We start from the raw sequence: 18,411 nt of genomic DNA, 5'->3' as shown, positions 1-18,411 counted from the left end.
GTGGTCTTTTGACGTAATATAGACTGACTATAGTGATGTGTGGTAAAAAGCGCCTTCTGTGTCTATTATATGCGGGAAAGGAGGAATACGTTCTGATTGACATTAGTATGAAAGGACAATGTTCTACCTCTTTTGTTCCCCCATCGCATAGCTCTCATATCATCGACAAGATAAGCACGGCGATGCCCGTGGCGAAGGAGCAGATGTGAGGGAATACTCAGTACAATGCTATGGTCAAGCAGTGTGATGAACGAGAGGAAATCTGTGAACTAATAATTTCGAATATCCCGCGGGTATAACGGTCTTTCCCGCCATTTCTGCAATGCCCACAAAGCAAAATCTCCCAGAATTAATCGGTCACGATTTGCACCACTCACGTCTATAAATTATACATGAATATCCCACGAGAATCCTTTACCGCCGGCGGTGCTTCCAAAATACAAATAAGTACTTTCCTGTGTTTCATTTATGAATGTCACCGATCTTTCGGTAGCCGTCATCAACGTGTTCCTGCACTGCAATCATAGGATCTACGTGTGACGTCACCACTCCCCAGTTACACAGCAGTATACAGATGCAGCTGGTGAGCTCATCTGCAAGATGAACTGGTATGAATAAGCAGCAGTTTTACCGGGCTGCTCAGTGTAATAACTCACGCCTGCTCGGGCCTCCGATATTACCATTGGACGCCCGATAGGTGCTAATAACCGCTATGGAAGTGCGCTACAGCAACGCTGCCTGCTCGCTACACTGCGGGGGATATGACAGCACTTTTATAGAGAGAGTGGGTGGCCCTGAGAAGGGCCTTTTTGTTTTAGTTGTTAGATCGGGGAAGTGATCAGTTTAGCCTCCGAAGCCCGATAGAGGGTGCGCCCCTGGCGCTTTGAGGGCGTACACCACATCCATGGCGGTGACCGTCTTCCTCTTGGCGTGCTCGGTGTAGGTGACGGCGTCCCGGATGACGTTCTCCAGGAAAAACCTTCAGCACTCCGCGGGTCTCCTCATAGATGAGGCCGGAGATTGCGCTTGACACCCCCTCTGCGGGCCAGGCGGCGGATGGCGGGCTTAGTGATGCCCTGGATGTTATCCCGGAGCACCTTCCTGTGCCGCTTGGCGCCTCCTTTTCCCGAGTCCCTTCCCGCCCTTTCCTCGACCAGACATGATAGAAATGATAATGCTTCTTCCTCCGCTGTAGAGATGAACTGCTCAGTGCTGCCGCCTCCTCTTCTCTTATACAGTCTGAGCGGACCTGAGAGGAGACTGCGCTGAAGAGGGCGGAGCCACAGGCAGATCTGGAATATATTCTAAAATATCTTGTATACGTCTAGTGTCTTATGAGTGCTGGGTTATTCTGGTTTCTCCACTTTTAACATGTCTTCCGTTTTGCAGCTGCGCTACATACAGATCAGGTTTTATATGTGCGGTAATTCGTTCTGTCACCTCGGACACCAATATAAGTATAAATTTAATATAATTACTGCTCTATTCATCTCACAATGGACATACAGGTACTATTACTATTATTGATTTATAAAGCCAAGATATTCTGTGGCGCTGTACAAAGTAAGACACGAACATGGGGTACATATTAATACAGATTTACACCAATATACAAGAAAGATAAATAATTAGTACAAAATATAAAAATGATACAAAATACAGAATACAAAATACAGAATTGGTTAATGACAGTGATAAAAGTAACATGATAAATAAAATGTATCCAAGATACAAAAGGGGGGGGGGGGGGGGGGGGGGAGCCCTCTCCTTGCCAGCTTACAATCTAAATCTAAAGGATGACATCTAGCAGCACTAAATTCTGATCTATTTGTCCCTTCAGGACACCCCCCCCCCCCCCCCCCAGTAAGTAACTGTGACAATATCATCACAAACCTCCTGTATTTCTTATGGAGGAACTGTGACTCACAAATCGTCACCAATTTATCTGAGAGTAAAGGTGGCCATACACTGGTCGATTTGCCATCAGATTCGAACAGATAGATCCCTCTCTGCAGGGCCGTTTCTAGGGCCGTGCGGCCCGTGCCGCTGCCCTGGGCGCAGAGGAAGGGGGGCGCTGTGATAGCGGGGGGAGCCGGAGCCGCGGGGAGGGCAGCCCGACCTCTCCCTCCCTCTCCCCGGGCCATGCTCCCCCCTCGGACTGCAGGCAGCAGAGTTAGCGCGCAGGGAAGTGCTGCTGTACAGTTACTCACCTCCCTGGATCCGATCGCCGCTCCCGCCCTGCTGGTCTCCTCTCTGCCTAGCCGCTGATACACACGCGGCTGCTTCCTGTGTAAAAAGGACGCAGCGACAGCGTGTGTATCAGCAGCTACATTGCAGAGAGGAGACCAGCAGGGCGGGAGCGACGATCGGATCCAGGGAGGTGAGTAACTGTACAGCAGCGCTTCCCTGCGCGCTAACACTGCTGCCTGTAGTCCGAGGGGGGAGCATGGAGGGCGGCACGGGGAGAGGGAGGGAGAGGTCGGACTGCCCTCCCCGCAGCTCCGGCTCCCCCTCCGCCATTATGAGGGGGCACCTACCTACTTAACCTATACTGGGCAAGCTACCTATCTATCCTATACTGGGGGGCACCTACCTAATCTAACCTGTACTCGGGGGCAGCTACCTATCTAACCTATACTGGGGGCAGCCACCTATCTATCCTATGCTGGGGGGCAGCTACCTATCTAACCTACGCTGGGGGGCAGCTACCTGTCTAACCTATACTGGGGGGCAGCTACCTATCTAACCTATGCTGGGGGGCAGCTACCTGTCTATCCTATACTGGGGGGCACCTACCTAATCTAACCCTGTACTGGGGGCACCTACCTAATCTAACCTATACTGGGGGCAGCTACCTATCTAACCTATGCTGGGGGGCAGCTACCTGTCTAACCTATACTGGGGGGCAGCTACCTATCTAACCTATGCTGGGGGGCAGCTACCTGTCTAACCTATACTGGGGGGCAGCTACCTATCTAACCTATGCTGGGGGGCAGCTACCTGTCTAACCTATGCTGGGGGGGAAGCTACCTATCTAACCTATACTGGGGGCACTTATCTAACCTGTATTGGGGGCACTTACCTACCTAGCTAGCCTATACAGGTGGCAACTATACTGGCTACCTATACTGGGGGCACCTACCTAACTAACCTATACTGGGGTACCTACCTATCTAACCTATGCTGGGGGGCAACTATACTGGCTACCTATATTGGAGGCACCTACCTAGCTAACCTGTACTGGGGGCACCTACTTATCTAACTTTATACCGGGGGGGGGGGGGGGGGGGCTGCCTATCTAACATATACTGGGGGCAACTATACTGGCTACCTATACTGGTGGCAACTACCTGGCTAACCTATACTGGGGGCAACTTACTGGCTCACCTATGCCTGGCCACCTATACTCGGGGGGGGGGGGGGGGGGACCTATAGCTGGCTACCTATACCGGGGGGAGGGGGGGGGGCGCAATTTTTACACCCTCGCCCTGGGTGCATTTTAGCCTAGAAACTGCACTGCCTCTCTGATCGAATCTGATCAGAGGGGGGGATCGTATGGCTGCCTACTGCAAACAGATTGTGAATCGACTTCAGCATGAAACCGATCACAATCTGTGGTGGTGCTGCCGCTGCACCCCTCCCCCCATACATTACCTGCTCCGCCAGCGCGTGTCCCCGCTGTCTTCTTCTCCGCTGGGCTTCAGGTTCCGGCTGGCTTCACTTCTTTCTATCTGGGGAACTGCCTGGCGTTCTATTAAGATCGCCAGGCAGGCTGCGGGAGGGTTTTTTTTGAATAAAAAAAAACTATTTCATGCAGCCAACTGAAAGTTGGCTGCATGAAAGCCCACTAGAGGGCGCTCCGGAGGCGATCTTCCGATCGCCTCCGGCGCCCAGAATAAACAAGGAAGGCCGCAATGAGCGGCCTTCCTTGTTTTGCTTATATCGTCGCCATAGCGACGAGCGGAGTGACGTCATCGACGTCAGCCGACGTCGTGACGTCAGCCGCCTCCGATCCAGCCCTTAGCGCTGGCCGGAACTTTTTGTTCCGGCTGCGCAGGGCTCAGGCGGCTAGGGGGGCCCTCTTTCGCCGCTGCTCGCGGCGAATCGCCGCAGAGCGGCGGCGATCAGGCAGCACACGCGGCTGGCAAAGTGCCGGCTGCGTGTGCTGCTTTTTATTTCAGCCAAATCGGCCCAGCAGGGCCTGAGCGGCAGCCTCCGGCGGTACTGACGAGCTGTGCTCGTCCAGACCGCCCAGCAGGTTAAGTAAATGGCGGATAGAAAGAAGTGAAGCCAGCCGGAACCTGAAGCCCAGCGGAGAAGAAGACAGCGGGGACACGCGCCGGCGGAGCAGGTAATGTATGGGGGGAAGGGGTGCAGCGGCAGCACCACCACAGATTGTGATCGGTTTCATGCTGAAATCGGTTCACAATCTGTTTGCAGTAGGCAGCCATACGATCCCCCTCTGATCAGATTCGATCAGAGAGGGATCTATCTGTTGGTCGAATCTGATGGCAAATCGACCAGTGTATGGCCACCTTTACTCTCACAATTAATCGGTGACGATTTGTGAGTCACAGTTCCTCCATAAGAAATACAGGAGTTTGTGATGATATTGTCACAGTTACTTACTGGGGGGGGGGGGGGGGGTGTCCTGGAGGGACAAATAGATCAGAATTTAGTGCTGCTAGATGTCATCCTTTAGATTTAGATTGTAAGCTGGCAAGGAGAGGGCTCCCCCCCCCCCCCCCCCCTTTTGTATCTTGGATACATTTTATTTATCATGTTACTTTTATCACTGTCATTACCAATTCTGTATTTTGTATTCTGTATTTTGTATCATTTTATATTTTGTTACTAATTATTTATCTTTCTTGTATATTGGTGTAAATCTGTATTATTATGTACCCCATGTTCGTGTCTTACTTTGTACAGCGCCACAGAATATCTTGGCTTTATAAATCAATAATAGTAATAGTACCTGTATGTCCATTGTGAGATGAATAGAGCAGTAATTATATTAAATGTATACTTATATTGGTGTCCGAGGTGACAGGACGAATTACCGCACATATAAAACCTGATCTGTATGTAGCGCAGCTGCAAAACGGAAGACATGTTAAAAGTGGAGAAACCAGAATAACCAGCACTCATAAGACACTAGACGTATACAAGATATTTTAGAATATATTCCAGATCTGCCTGTGGCTCCGCCCTCTTCAGCGCAGTCTCCTCTCAGGTCCGCTCAGACTGTATAAGAGAAGAGGAGGCGGCAGCACTGAGCAGTTCATCTCTACAGCGGAGAAGAAGCATTATCATTTCTATCATGTCTGGCCGAGGAAAGGGCGGGAAGGGACTCGGGAAAGGAGGCGCCAAGCGGCACAGGAAGGTGCTCCGGGATAACATCCAGGGCATCACTAAGCCCGCCATCCGCCGCCTGGCCCGCAGAGGGGGTGTCAAGCGCATCTCCGGCCTCATCTATGAGGAGACCCGCGGAGTGCTGAAGGTTTTCCTGGAGAACGTCATCCGGGACGCCGTCACCTACACCGAGCACGCCAAGAGGAAGACGGTCACCGCCATGGATGTGGTGTACGCCCTCAAGCGCCAGGGCCGCACCCTCTACGGCTTCGGAGGCTAAACTGATCACTTCCCCGATCTAACAACTAAAACAAAAAGGCCCTTCTCAGGGCCACCCACTCTCTCTATAAAAGTGCTGTCATATCACCGCAGTGTAGCGAGCAGGCAGCGTTGCTGTAGCGCACTTCCATAGCGGTTATTAGCACCTATCGGGCGTCCAATGGTAATATCGGAGGCCCGAGCAGGCGTGAGTTATTACACTGAGCAGCCCGGTAAACTGCTGCTTATTCATACCAGTTCATCTTGCAGATGAGCTCACCAGCTGCATCTGTATACTGCTGTGTAACTGGGGAGTGGTGACGTCACACGTAGATCCTATGATTGCAGTGCAGGAACACGTTGATGACGGCTACCGAAAGATCGGTGACATTCATAAATGAAACACAGGAAAGTACTTATTTGTATTTTGGAAGCACCGCCGGCGGTAAAGGATTCTCGTGGGATATTCATGTATAATTTATAGACGTGAGTGGTGCAAATCGTGACCGATTAATTCTGGGAGATTTTGCTTTGTGGGCATTGCAGAAATGGCGGGAAAGACCGTTATACCCGCGGGGTATTGAAATTATTAGTTCACAGATTTCCTCTCGTTCATCACACTGCTTGACCATAGCATTGTACTGAGTATTCCCTCACATCTGCTCCTCGCCACGGGCATCGCCGTGCTTATCTTGCGATGATATGAGAGCTATGCGATGGGGGAACAAAAGAGGTAGAACATTGTCCTTTCATACTAATGTCAATCAGAACGTATTCTCCTTTCCCGCATATAATAGACACAGAAGGCGCTTTTACCACACATCACTATAGTCAGTCTATATTACGTCAAAGACCACAAAACAGGTTTCCATTTCCTCTACACATTCTTGCTGGAGAAAATGGTAATCGCAGGATAATGTATATCGGCATATCATGGCAACTCCTCTGCCTTCTGCAATCACAGTGTAAGGGGGTTTCTTTCATCAGACAGCCAATAACTGTCAGAGAGTCTCAGTCAGAACATTACTCTGCACTAATTGAACTTCCTCTAATATACCGAACAGTATAAGGTATTTGTTACAGGCAGCTGATTTAAATCCTACAATCAATTTTCACGGATTCTTTCTGCTGTCATAGAAGCAGACATAATACCTTGTGCTTTCAAATGAACTTATCTGTCGTGACAGGCAGGTAACAGGGGAGAGATCAAATTACAACTGGGGTATTAGACATACTAGGTGCATTTCTCTATGCTCTTTGGGCAGGGTCCTCCTTTTGTGTCCTACCTGATCATGCACCTCCATTACTGTGCATTTGAGTAATCTCCATGCTCCCATCCAGTGACTGACGAAGCATTAGCTTGTACTCATATTGAGCTGCGTGATCTGTTTTTTCTTGTATTGTCATATTGCCGTATTGTCACCCCTAAATAGTCTGTAACCTAAACTAATGTCTAGCGCTGCGCAATATGTTGCCGCTTAATAAATGAGCTTTCCTGTGCAAGAGTTCACATCCAAGTATATATAATTGGATTTCTAGTAAAAGAAGCCGTCAGGAGACGCATCCTAAACAGAAATCATTGCCACACAGATTAATTATATTACTAGGAACACTATTGTGTTTGCTATACAAGTGCTTTGTCGCCTCCATACATTACCCCCTATAGATCTATAGAAGCAGCTTTCTTTACCAACCTGCGGGTTATTCACACGCAGGAAGGAAGCTACTGTACAGTCCTATCACATTTTATATAGCATTTTGTGCTAGTCAGTAGGATCAGGATGCCTCAACTTCTATTTGGCTGACAGTGAATGACCGACTTTGAAATGTAACGATTTTTGTGGTATGTAACCATTGCTCCGCAATAGAGCGTGTAGTGCGAGATTTATAGCCACTAGTTGGGCATTACTTTCGTGAATATGAAGAATTGGTTTATATAATAGTATTATGCGCTTTAGCAGACAGTGTGGGTGGCTCTGAAAAGAGCCTTTGGGTTCTGTGATATCTTCAGATGCAGGGAATTACTTGCTCTTGGCGGCCTTGTGGCTCTCGGTCTTCTTGGGCAGCAGCACGGCCTGGATGTTGGGCAGGACGCCCCCCTGGGCGATGGTCACCCCACCCAGCAGCTTGTTGAGCTCCTCGTCGTTGCGCACGGCCAGCTGCAGGTGGCGGGGGATGATGCGGGTCTTCTTGTTGTCCCGGGCGGCGTTACCAGCCAGCTCCAGGATCTCAGCGGTCAGATACTCCAGCACTGCGGCCAGATAGACCGGAGCTCCGGCCCCCACCCGCTCCGCATAGTTGCCCTTCCTCAGCAGACGGTGAACACGGCCGACTGGGAACTGCAGGCCGGCCCGGGAGGAGCGAGTCTTGGCCTTGGCACGAGCCTTGCCGCCTTGTTTGCCTCTTCCAGACATGATAAATTCAAGAATACAGATAATAACTCTCCAACAAAAGAATAACCAAACCCGCCCCTCCTCCTGCACTATATACCCTGCTGCCCGCCCCGCGCTTCCCCCTGATTGGCTGCTATTCAACTCAGCCAATAGCATGTGAGTCTGGTTATCCACTAATCAGGAAATGCCGGGGCGGGGCTGTCTTTGTTAGCAGCCAATTGCATCTAGAGTTCTTTGTTGCACTTTTCAATTGCGAAAGTTTCTCATCCAGCCAATCCGATATAAGGGGCGGTATGTAGGCGGTGCTAGTGACGCTCTCCAATAGTGTAGTCAGCTCTCCTGCAGCCTGATTAGCATAGGCCGCCTATATAAGGAGGGGAGGCGGCGCTGCTCCTCATTATTGTGTCTCCGCACTCTGCAAAGTTACTGAGAATCCGCAGCTATGCCTGAACCAGCCAAGTCCGCCCCGGCGCCCAAGAAGGGCTCTAAGAAAGCGGTGAGCAAGACTCAAAAGAAGGACGGCAAGAAGCGCAGGAAGACCAGGAAGGAGAGCTACGCCATCTACGTGTACAAGGTGCTGAAGCAGGTGCACCCCGACACCGGCATCTCCTCCAAGGCCATGAGCATCATGAACTCTTTCGTCAATGACATATTCGAGCGCATCGCCGGGGAAGCTTCCCGCCTGGCTCATTACAACAAGCGCCACACTATCACCTCCCGGGAGATCCAGACCGCCGTCCGCCTGCTGCTGCCGGGAGAGCTGGCCAAGCACGCCGTGTCCGAGGGCACCAAGGCCGTCACCAAGTACACCAGCGCCAAGTAATCTCTAACCCAGCTATACAGAAAACCCAAAGGCTCTTTTCAGAGCCACCCACTGGTTCATTACGGAGCTGTATCACTAACTCACTGTTAAGAATTTCTTTACCTAGTACTTGCAGTCTCTACTAGTAGCCACTCCCTCATTCACTACAGAGCGGTGTACTGCCAATGGGCTCTATTCTCAAAGAGCCAAAAGTACCGCAAAATTTTACCGGTAAATTCCCGCCAGCGGTAAACTCCGCATTTTTTTAGCATTCACTAACATTTTCCGCATGTTTGCCGCATGCGGGAAAAAAGATGCGGAAACAGGCATTATTCATGCGGGAATCATGCGGTAAAAAGGTCGCATGAAAAAGTGTTTAAAAAAAAAAAGTTAAAGTCCACCAAGCACAGCCCTTAAGCCTCCACACTTCATTAAAGTCAATGGGATGCGGAATATATCACCTACTTCTTGTAGGTGATAAAAATTCGGTAATTAACGAAGAAAAGATGCGCCTGAACATCTTTGAGAATTGATCTTTTATTGCGGAAAATACCGACTTTTGCGGAAATTTTACCGCATGAATCCCGCACTTTTATCACACTTTTTCCGCATGCGGAAAAAACATGCGGAACATTTTGAGAATCCCAACTTGCCGGTATTTTGGGTGCAAACTTCCCGCATGTACTTTACCGCATGCGGAAACTCATTGAGAATAGAGCCCAATGTGTTAATTGCTGTACAGGGTTCCCCCGAGTATTCTAATTCTCCAACTTATAGATCGACTGTGCTGGCAGGAGGATTTCCACGCTGAAGTTACTCGCCTCCTCCAGCCGTGTGGGGCTTTACATGTATGCAAGTCCTAGTTTGGTGGAGCAGTGAATTCCATAGGTCCATCCTGCAGCTATTAACTGCTGCATTTCCCAGTAGACCAGAAGTCTCTCGTATAAACGTGGGCCAGAGTCTCTCCGGGGAAGAAATTAAACTTAATACAGAATAAACTGGTTTCCTATGCGTCTATTCAGAGAAGCCGATAGTCTTTATGGAATTATAATGGAATAATGCGGACGCACCGGCGTTGTGCATTAATCTGTACTGATTCCTGACGAGTCTGTGCAGCTGGCGGGCTTGACCAGAAGCGGCCCAGCCGGAAAGCATTAGATCATAGATATGGTAACTTCTCTATCCAGGACAGGAATACTGTGCAATACAATGAATGTAACAGTCAGGCAGCGTGCGTGTATGGTGGTGGTGGTAAATATCACTAAAGCGCAGCCCCTCAACTGACCGTATTGAGTACATTTTCCATTCACAGTACTTTTGATATTTATTACAAGAACATGAAGTAAAAGGAATCTCCGTGAATTTGATAATGGATGGTGCGCCAAACCATCCAGATATCCGATCTGCTGGGAAATCCGGTCACTCCAGCCAAACCAGTTCTGTCACGCTTCGCTCGGTGTTAGATCGGTGTGTGTGTGTGGAGCCAGGAGACTTACTATTACAGCCCTGGCTGATGCCCCGCCCAGCCCAGCCGATCAGCCGCCACTTGTTACTACAACCATAATGCTTGCTAATACGTGTAACATACAGATCTACAGGGGAACGAAGAGGAATCGTCCAATAGTCCACTCCACTTTTACTCTCCTGCTGGGCGGTCTGGACGAGCTCAGCTCGTCCAGTACCGCCGGAGCCTGCCGCTCAGGCCCTGCTGGGCCGATTTGGCTCAAATAAAAAGCAGCACACGCAGCCGGCACTTTGCCAGCCGCGTGTGCTGCCTGATCGCCGCCGCTCTGCGGCGATCCGCCGCGAGCAGCGGCGAAAGAGGGCCCCCCTAGCCGCCTGAGCCCAGCGTAGCCGGAACAAAAAGTTCCGGCCAGCGCTAAGGGCTGGATCGGAGGCGGCTGACGTCAGGACGTCGGCTGACGTCGATGACGTCACTCCGCTCGTCGCTATGGCGACGATGTAAGCAAAACAAGGAAGGCCGCTCATTGCGGCCTTCCTTGTTTATTCTGGGCGCCGGAGGCGATCGGAAGATCGCCTCCGGAGCGCCCTCTAGTGGGCTTTCATGCAGCCAACTTTCAGTTGGCTGCATGAAATAGTTTTTTTTTTATTAAAAAAAAACCCTCCCGCAGCCTGCCTGGCGATCTTAATAGAACGCCAGGCAGGTTAAATAATATACGGTGAATGGTATGACTGGACATTCAAGATGATAGGAAATGTAGTAAAGAATTCAAAGAGCCTAACAAGGTAACATTGTAGAATGGCGGGCTGGTGTAACGAAGCAATCTTGTGGCGGTACATTTGAAAAATAACAAATGTTCTCCAGTAGCCATTCAGATAAAAGCACCTGATCGCCCCGGCCAATCAGAGCCCAAAGCGCTGCATAGCTATGGTTTTTTTTTAGCATGCAGAGCGTGCGGCGTGAGTTCCCAGCCAGACAGCGGCCGCTCTGGGCGGGATTATTAGGTGGAGCCGCCCGGTAATTGGATCCCACGCAGCAGGAGGCAGGCCATGTAAAGGCTGATGTGCTGTAAATAGGGTGAAAGATAATTGGTTCTCCGCGTAGTCGCGTGCCACCAATGGCATGCAGAGGGCGTGGTGTGAGGCAGCCAATGACAGAGAGGCGCGGGCTGTATGAAAAGGCGCTTCCCGGCCACTTTCCTTAGTCTATTCTCACTCGTGAGAAGAATTTGTTGGTTGAGCGATGGCCAGAACCAAGCAGACCGCCCGCAAGTCCACCGGAGGGAAAGCTCCCCGCAAGCAGCTGGCCACCAAAGCCGCCCGGAAGAGCGCCCCGGCCACCGGAGGAGTGAAGAAGCCTCACCGCTACCGGCCCGGTACAGTGGCTCTCCGAGAGATCCGCCGCTACCAGAAATCCACCGAGCTGCTGATCCGCAAGCTGCCCTTCCAGCGCCTGGTGCGGGAGATCGCCCAGGACTTCAAGACCGACCTGCGCTTCCAGAGCTCGGCCGTCATGGCTCTGCAGGAGGCCAGCGAGGCTTATCTGGTGGGGCTCTTCGAGGACACCAACCTGTGCGCCATCCACGCCAAGAGGGTCACCATCATGCCCAAAGACATCCAGCTGGCCCGCAGGATCCGCGGCGAGAGGGCATAAGCTTCCGTTATAATTTATCACCCACAACACAAAGGCTCTTTTCAGAGCCACCCACATTTTCTACACAGGGCTGTTTCACGATTACTAAAAGTCCGATGACGATCTACCAGTGTATATTTCGTGGGTCATTTTAAACCTTAACGTTTATAATCTTTGCCAACTATGTAACTGCATCTCGGAGCAGTGGTGTGGTTTTCTACAAGAGGGAATGATCTGTAATGTAACGAGGGATATATTCTCTATTACTTTCAGTGCAGATTGTATTACGGCACTCAAACGATTCGCATTTCTGAGATCTCTGCAATTGGTATTCCAATTCACGTTGCGATCGTCGACGCGTAAGTGACTTAAAGTGATTAGGGCAGTTATACTCCCATTTTTGGTGCATATAAATTGCTCAGCCGAGAGGTTTTGATAAAGGTAGCATTGTATGCTGTAACTGCCTCTCCTGGCCAGCAGCTGCTCTGCAGTGCGACACTGCTCGTACCGCACGTATTGCGCTGCAGCCAGTACGGTGTGACATGACAAGTGCTGCAGTAATGCCAGTGCGGAATAAGTCACACCTGCATGCTACTGCTTGCAGCTCTAGCCATGGGCGGACTAGGATCTATGGGGGAAGGAAGAAGGATTTTCTTGGCGGGTAGTTGTATTTGAGGAGTCTATCCTTCTCTAGTACCCGGTTACACCTTATACCCGCTGTAAATGTAAACATGAGACTCATCACAGCTCTTCAGGGGGGAGGTGGGTGGCTCTGAAAAGAGCCTTTGGGTCTATGGAGTGATAAGCTGCAGCTTATTTCTTCTTAGGAGCGGCCTTCTTGGGCTTTGCTGCCTTCTTTGCCGGGCTTTTGGAGGCCTTAGGCTTGGCTGCCTTCTTAGCGGGGCTCTTGGCGGCTTTCTTGGGTTTAGCGGCAGCTTTGGGCTTCTTGGCAGCAGCTGCCGCCGGTTTCTTGGCCGCCTTCTTAGCGGGGCTCTTCTTGGCTGCGCTGGGGGCTTTCTTAGGCTTCTTCGGGGACTTGGCGGCTTTGGGCTTCCTGGCAGTAACCGGCTTCTTAGGCTTGGCGGCAGCCGCTGGCTTCTTCTTGGCCTGTGCCGGCTTCTTGTGCTCTTTGCCGGCTGCCTCCTTCTTGCTGACCTTGAAGGATCCGGAGGCGCCGGTGCCTTTGACATGGACGAGGCTGCCCTTTGTCAGCAAGCCCTTGATGGCCAGCTTGAGGCGGCTGTTATTCTTCTCCACATCGTAGCCTCCGGCAGCCAGAGCCTTCTTCAGGGCGGCCAGGGAGACCCCGCTGCGCTCTTTGGAGGCGGACACTAGTGTTGTCCGGATCATGAACGATTCGGATCTTTGATCCGAATCTATTTTATGAGTCGATCATCCGAATCATCAAAATGAACGATTCGGATCGCAAAAGGGGCGGGGCCAGGAGCGACACGCCCCCTCTCAGCGGGCAGCGGGGTCCTGGAAGCAGGGATCGCTCTGTTGGATGGGAGGCAGCCTTGCAGGGAGACAGGTAGATGAGAGAGAGGGGACATGGGTGCCACTGCCAGATATGTGTAGAGCACACATACTGGCTGCAATGTGCTGCCCATTATAGGCTGTCTGTTCCGTAGTGCTGCACAGTGAACACATTGGAAGCTTTTGGCTCAGCACAGCTCAGTAACTTTGCAGACAGTGTGATTGAAAGGCAATATAATCCTCCTACACTCGGCACTAAACAGCTGCACTTATCTTCTGGGAATACTTTCTTTCACTGTGCGACCTTTTCTTTCAAAGTGTACAGATGAACATGTAGGTGAAATATATGTAAAGCATATGATTGCAGCATGTGGGTATTACGTGCAAACATTTCTGCTCTCTGCTCGTCCCTCCTCCCTTCTCTGTCCACTCCCTGCCCTCTGTCCATCTTCTCCCCTTCTCTGTGTGTCCACCCCCCTCTCCTTCTCTTGTCCACAGACCTGTCCTGCTGTTCATTTCACCCCCGAATGCTTCCTGTAGTAAAATGATCCGAGATTCGGATCAAAGATCCGGATCTCTTCAATGATCCGATTCGAATCATCCGGATCATTGAAAAGATCCGAACTTCCCATCTCTAGCGGACACGGCCTTGAGGATGAGCTCGGACACGGGGGGGGCCGGAAGGCTTCTTGCTGGCTTTCTTGGCTCCTCCTCCGGCTGCCGCCTTCTTAGTCTGCTTCTTCTTGGCGGCGGGCTCCGCTGCGGGAGGGGCGGCTGCTGGGGCGGTCTCTGCCATCTTCCTAGTTATATTACAAAGTGTAACACTGCAAGTGGCTGCCAGTGAGCGCTTATATACTCTCTCCGGTTACGCTGCCATTGGCTGCTGACAGTAGCGCGTCCCGTCTTCCTATTGGTGGGATCCGGACTCTCAGCCGCCTCTCCACTCAGCTGTCACTCCTCGGCTCTCTGCTTGTGTTTCCTCGCCGGGAGAAAAGTGGGTTTATTCCCCCCGGAAAGTAGCGATGCGCCCCCTGTGTGCGGCCGCCCGGCTGACAGGGGTCTCCCCTCCTCCATTACAGTCACGGGGGGCTTCTGAGCGGCGACAGCGGCCGGGAAATCCAGCTCTAATGTGACCAGCTCCGCTTCCTGCTCCCCTGATCTCCATCATTATCAGGGGGTAACATGTCTAATATACGGGGTCTCCTGTCACTCCCTCCCGCAATATGCAAGAGAGGATCCTCGCCACACATTATACGGGGCTGGGGGGCGACCTACCCCTGGAAAGCAATATGATGCTGGGAAATGTCCCGGAGGCTAGCACAGGCTGAGCTCTCTTCCGTTGTCTGCCATTTGCAGGGGCGTAGCAATACGGGATGCAGAGGTTGCGACCAGATCAGGGCCCTTGGGCCAGAGGGGCCCCAAAGGGCCCTCCCTCAACTACAGTATTAGCTCTCTATTGGTCCTGTGCTCATAATAATTACTTCTATAGACACTTTGAATAGTGGTAATTATTAACAAACTTCTCCTCATTCCCTTCTTGCACCTCTGACACTATAGTTGCCATTAGTGATGTCACGAACCTCCAATTTTGGGTTCGCGAACCTTCACGGAAGGTTCGGTTCGTGGAAAAGTTTGCGAACTGCAATAGACTTCTTTTTTTTTCATCAAACTTTATTGCCCAAAAAGTCAGATATACATAAACAAACTTTATATCATAAGCAACGTGGTTGCTGAATATGCATACATGGATTTGTCATTCTTATATAATAGCACAGTTATTTCATACACTTAATTTTGTTGCTCCTCCATAGGATACTCAGGGACATTACATTTATATCCCCCCATCTAGGAAAAGCAACCTATTTCTCATTGGGCAGTTGGTCCTAAGGACCCCAATAAGCTACTAGTGGTCACTTGTATAACGTGTATTAAAGTGAACCTTAAGCCAAGATCGTTCTGCAATGTAAGGACATTACCTTTTTCCTTTATGTTATGCCTGCAATTCCGCCTGTGCAGCGCCGCTGCGGAGCCTTTCGTTCAGTAGTTACAGGCAGGGGTATTATTTTTAATTTATTCAAAATGGCGCGGCTGGCCGGAACTATTTCCGGGTCAGCCAGCGCTTCTTCGCTTCCTGCGTCGCCTGTTTCCTAGCTACGCTCGCTCGTGCACTGAGTTGTCTCTTTGAGTGCACAAGCGTAGAGACCTATAAGCGCTGCTCCCGAGGCATTGCCGGAGCATGCGCTTACACACTTCGTATAGTGTCCGGCTGATTGTCACTTTCCGCAGACAGCATAGCACAGCGAGGAAGAAACATCAGCCGGCCCCTTCTGTTTGGTAAAAAAAAAAAAATTTTTTATAAGTCACGCAATGTATTTATTGATACATTAGCAACATTATGTAATTATGTCACATCTTATAGTAATTCTCAACTTGGCATATTTATGTTTATCAAGATATATATATATCTATATAGCTATATATATATATGTATACGCGCGCGCACGTTTCTTACAATTCATGCACTCTGCAACGCAGTACAGTCAGCGGCGCCGGCGGCAGTAGGACCCAGGGAGAGAAGGAAGATTGGTCTGTTTATAATCCTGGGTCATTCGCCGACAGGCGCCGTCAGGGCTGGCTGTCAGGGATGATTAATTGGAGACAGAGGACGTGATAACTAAACAAACTGTGCGGTAAGACTCCTATCACCCTCATCTATTGTGTACACTTGGAGGTTTAAAAAAAAAGTTTGGCTTAAGTGCCTCTTTAAGCATATATTAGTGGTGTAATAGTTTACAGCATCATTCAGCATAAGCAAAGAAAAACATAAGTCGTGTAGTCAACATTTTAAAGGAAATAAAGAAATATAACATAAAGAAAGGAAAAATATATGGTGAACTTATTATGGTGGTTACCAGTGACGGTCTGAGCTTGCCATGTTTAATTATCTGGTCCTGATGATGATGTTAAAGAGCAGTGCTGGGCCGAAATTACGCATTAGCGTAATTACGCATTGTAATTCACTACAAATGCACCGTAAGCGTTACGTGTAAGGTTACGGTATTACGCGTAATTAATTACGCGTAGACCGTAGGGTTACGTTTTACGCGTAACAAATTACGCGTAAGACAGTAAACTCCCATTGAAATTACACAGTCTGCCGTAATCGCGTAATATTACGCTCCCGTATAATATAAAAAAGCCGCCGACTTTAAGGGTTAATAGCAAAGCCCCCTTAAGTGCTAAGAGCCTCAAATTTGGAGAATATATTAAGGAGATCAGAAGGAATAAGAGGAAAATTTTTTTTTCAAAAAGACCTTATAGTTTTTGAGAAAATCGATGTTAAAGTTTCAAAGGAAAAATATATACATTTAAAAACCCGCCGACTTTAACGGTTAATAGCAAAGCCTGCTTAAAATTTAGGAACACCAAATTCACAGGGTATATTAAGGGGATCAGTGGGAATAAGAGGAAAAAAAATGTTTTCAAAAAGACCTTATAGTTTTTGAGAAAATCGATTTTTAAGTTTCAAGGGCGAAAATGTCTTTTAAATGCGGAAAATGTCAGGTTTTTTTGCACAGGTAACAATAGTGTTTTATTTTCATAGATTCCCCCAAGTGGGAAGAGTTTTACTTACTTCGTTCTGAGTGTGGGAGATATAAAAAAAAAACGACGTGGGGTCCCCCCTCCCAGACCTCTTTAACCCCTTGTCCCCCATGCAGACTGGGATAGCCAGAATGCGGAGCACTGGCCGCGTGGGGCTCCGCACCCTGACTATACCAGCCCGCATGGTCCATGGATTGGGGGGTCTCGGAAGGGGAGGGGCAGCCAAGCTTTCCCCTCCCCCTCCGAGCCCTTGTCCAATCCAAGGACAAGGGGCTCTTCTCCACCTCCGATGGGCGGTGGAGGTGGAGGCCGCGATTTCCTGGGGAGGGGTTCATGGTGGCATCTGGGAGTCCCCTTTAAAAAGGGGTCCCCCAGATGCCCACCCCCCTCCCAGGAGAAATGAGTATAGAGGTACTTGTACCCCTTACCCATTTCCTTTAAGAGTTAAAAGTAAATAAACACACAAACACATAGAAAAAGTATTTTAATTGAACAAAAAACATAACCACGAAAAAAGTCCTTTAATATTCTTAATTAACCATTAATACTTACCTGTCCCTTTAAAAGCCAGTTCCCACGCAATATCCTCAGAAATATACTAATCAGTTACAATGTAACAAAGTTATTACAATGTAACAACTTTGTTACATTGTAACTACGCCGCACCCAACGTCACTCACCGCCGCCGCCGCGTCTGTGCTGCAGGACCCGACAGAGCTCTGAGCTATAGCTCAGAGCTCTCTAAGCATCTTTGTATTTTGGGCTCCAAGGAGCCCCATTGGTCCTTAGCAGACCAATGGGGTTCCTTCTGATTTGAAGGAACCCCATTGGTCTGCTAAGGACCAATGGGGCTCCTTGGAGCCCAAATACAAAGATGCTTTCGAGAGCTCTGAGCTAATATAGCTCAGAGCTCTGTCGGGTGAAGGGACGCTAAGTCCCCGCCGGCTCCGCTGCCCTCCCCGCCTCTCCCACATGTCACCTATATACATGCTGGCACCCATGGGTGCCAGCATGTATATGAGTGACAGGTGTGGGCGGAGTGGACGGCGGGAGCCGGCGGGGACTAGCGTGTATGCGGCGGCCGGCGGGTGAGCGGCGAGTGACGTCGGGTGCGGTGGTGTTACAAAGTAACAAAGTTGTTACATTGTAATAACTTTGTTACATTGTAACTGATTAGTATATTTCCGAGGATATTGCGTGGGAACTGGCTTTTAAAGGGACAGGTAAGTATTAATGGTTAATTAAGAATATTAAAGGACTTTTTTCGTGGTTATGTTTTTTGTTCAATTAAAATACTTTTTCTATGTGTTTGTGTGTTTATTTACTTTTAACTCTTAAAGGAAATGGGTAAGGGGTACAAGTACCTCTATACTCATTTCTCCTGGGAAGGGGGTGGGCATCTGGGGGACCCCTTTTTAAAGGGGACTCCC

General features: G+C 49.7%; 5 protein-coding genes across 5 annotated transcripts; 3 read left to right on the top strand and 2 right to left on the bottom strand.

The window, feature by feature from the left end:
* The first annotated feature begins 5,323 nt into the window (after positions 1-5,323).
* On the top strand, positions 5,324-5,635 carry LOC137536914 (histone H4). The gene has a single exon (XM_068259091.1). It carries the CDS (start codon positions 5,324-5,326, stop codon positions 5,633-5,635), a length of 312 nt encoding a protein of 103 aa, XP_068115192.1.
* Positions 5,636-7,634: 1,999 nt separating this feature from the next.
* LOC137534823 (histone H2A type 2-B) lies at positions 7,635-8,027 on the bottom strand. The gene has a single exon (XM_068256483.1). It carries the CDS (start codon positions 8,025-8,027, stop codon positions 7,635-7,637), a length of 393 nt encoding a protein of 130 aa, XP_068112584.1.
* Positions 8,028-8,440: 413 nt separating this feature from the next.
* On the top strand, positions 8,441-8,849 carry LOC137534825 (histone H2B 1.1-like). Its single transcript, XM_068256484.1, has one exon. The coding sequence runs from the start codon at positions 8,449-8,451 to the stop codon at positions 8,827-8,829; it is 381 nt and encodes a 126-aa protein (XP_068112585.1). The 5' UTR covers positions 8,441-8,448; the 3' UTR covers positions 8,830-8,849.
* A 2,663-nt stretch (positions 8,850-11,512) lies between these two features.
* Positions 11,513-11,953, top strand: LOC137536913 (histone H3). Its single transcript, XM_068259090.1, has one exon. It carries the CDS (start codon positions 11,513-11,515, stop codon positions 11,921-11,923), a length of 411 nt encoding a protein of 136 aa, XP_068115191.1. The 3' UTR covers positions 11,924-11,953.
* Positions 11,954-12,715: 762 nt separating this feature from the next.
* Positions 12,716-13,252, bottom strand: LOC137536912 (histone H1B-like). The gene has a single exon (XM_068259089.1). It carries the CDS (start codon positions 13,250-13,252, stop codon positions 12,716-12,718), a length of 537 nt encoding a protein of 178 aa, XP_068115190.1.
* Positions 13,253-18,411: the final 5,159 nt, after the last annotated feature.

Source organism: Hyperolius riggenbachi, chromosome 10, assembly GCF_040937935.1.
Source record: "Hyperolius riggenbachi isolate aHypRig1 chromosome 10, aHypRig1.pri, whole genome shotgun sequence".
NCBI classification, from domain to species: Eukaryota; Metazoa; Chordata; class Amphibia; order Anura; family Hyperoliidae; genus Hyperolius; species Hyperolius riggenbachi.
Note: the sequence above shows the minus strand (reverse complement) of the source record. Positions and strands in the feature narration are given on the sequence as shown.

Excerpts from the sequence above, each read along its gene's own strand:
- LOC137534823 (XM_068256483.1), bottom strand. The coding sequence starts at position 8,027 with ATGTCTGGAAGAGGCAAACAAGGCGGCAAGGCTCGTGCCAAGGCCAAG.
- LOC137536912 (XM_068259089.1), bottom strand. The coding sequence starts at position 13,252 with ATGATCCGGACAACACTAGTGTCCGCCTCCAAAGAGCGCAGCGGGGTC.
- LOC137536914 (XM_068259091.1), top strand. The coding sequence starts at position 5,324 with ATGTCTGGCCGAGGAAAGGGCGGGAAGGGACTCGGGAAAGGAGGCGCC.
- LOC137536913 (XM_068259090.1), top strand. The coding sequence starts at position 11,513 with ATGGCCAGAACCAAGCAGACCGCCCGCAAGTCCACCGGAGGGAAAGCT.
- LOC137534825 (XM_068256484.1), top strand. The coding sequence starts at position 8,449 with ATGCCTGAACCAGCCAAGTCCGCCCCGGCGCCCAAGAAGGGCTCTAAG.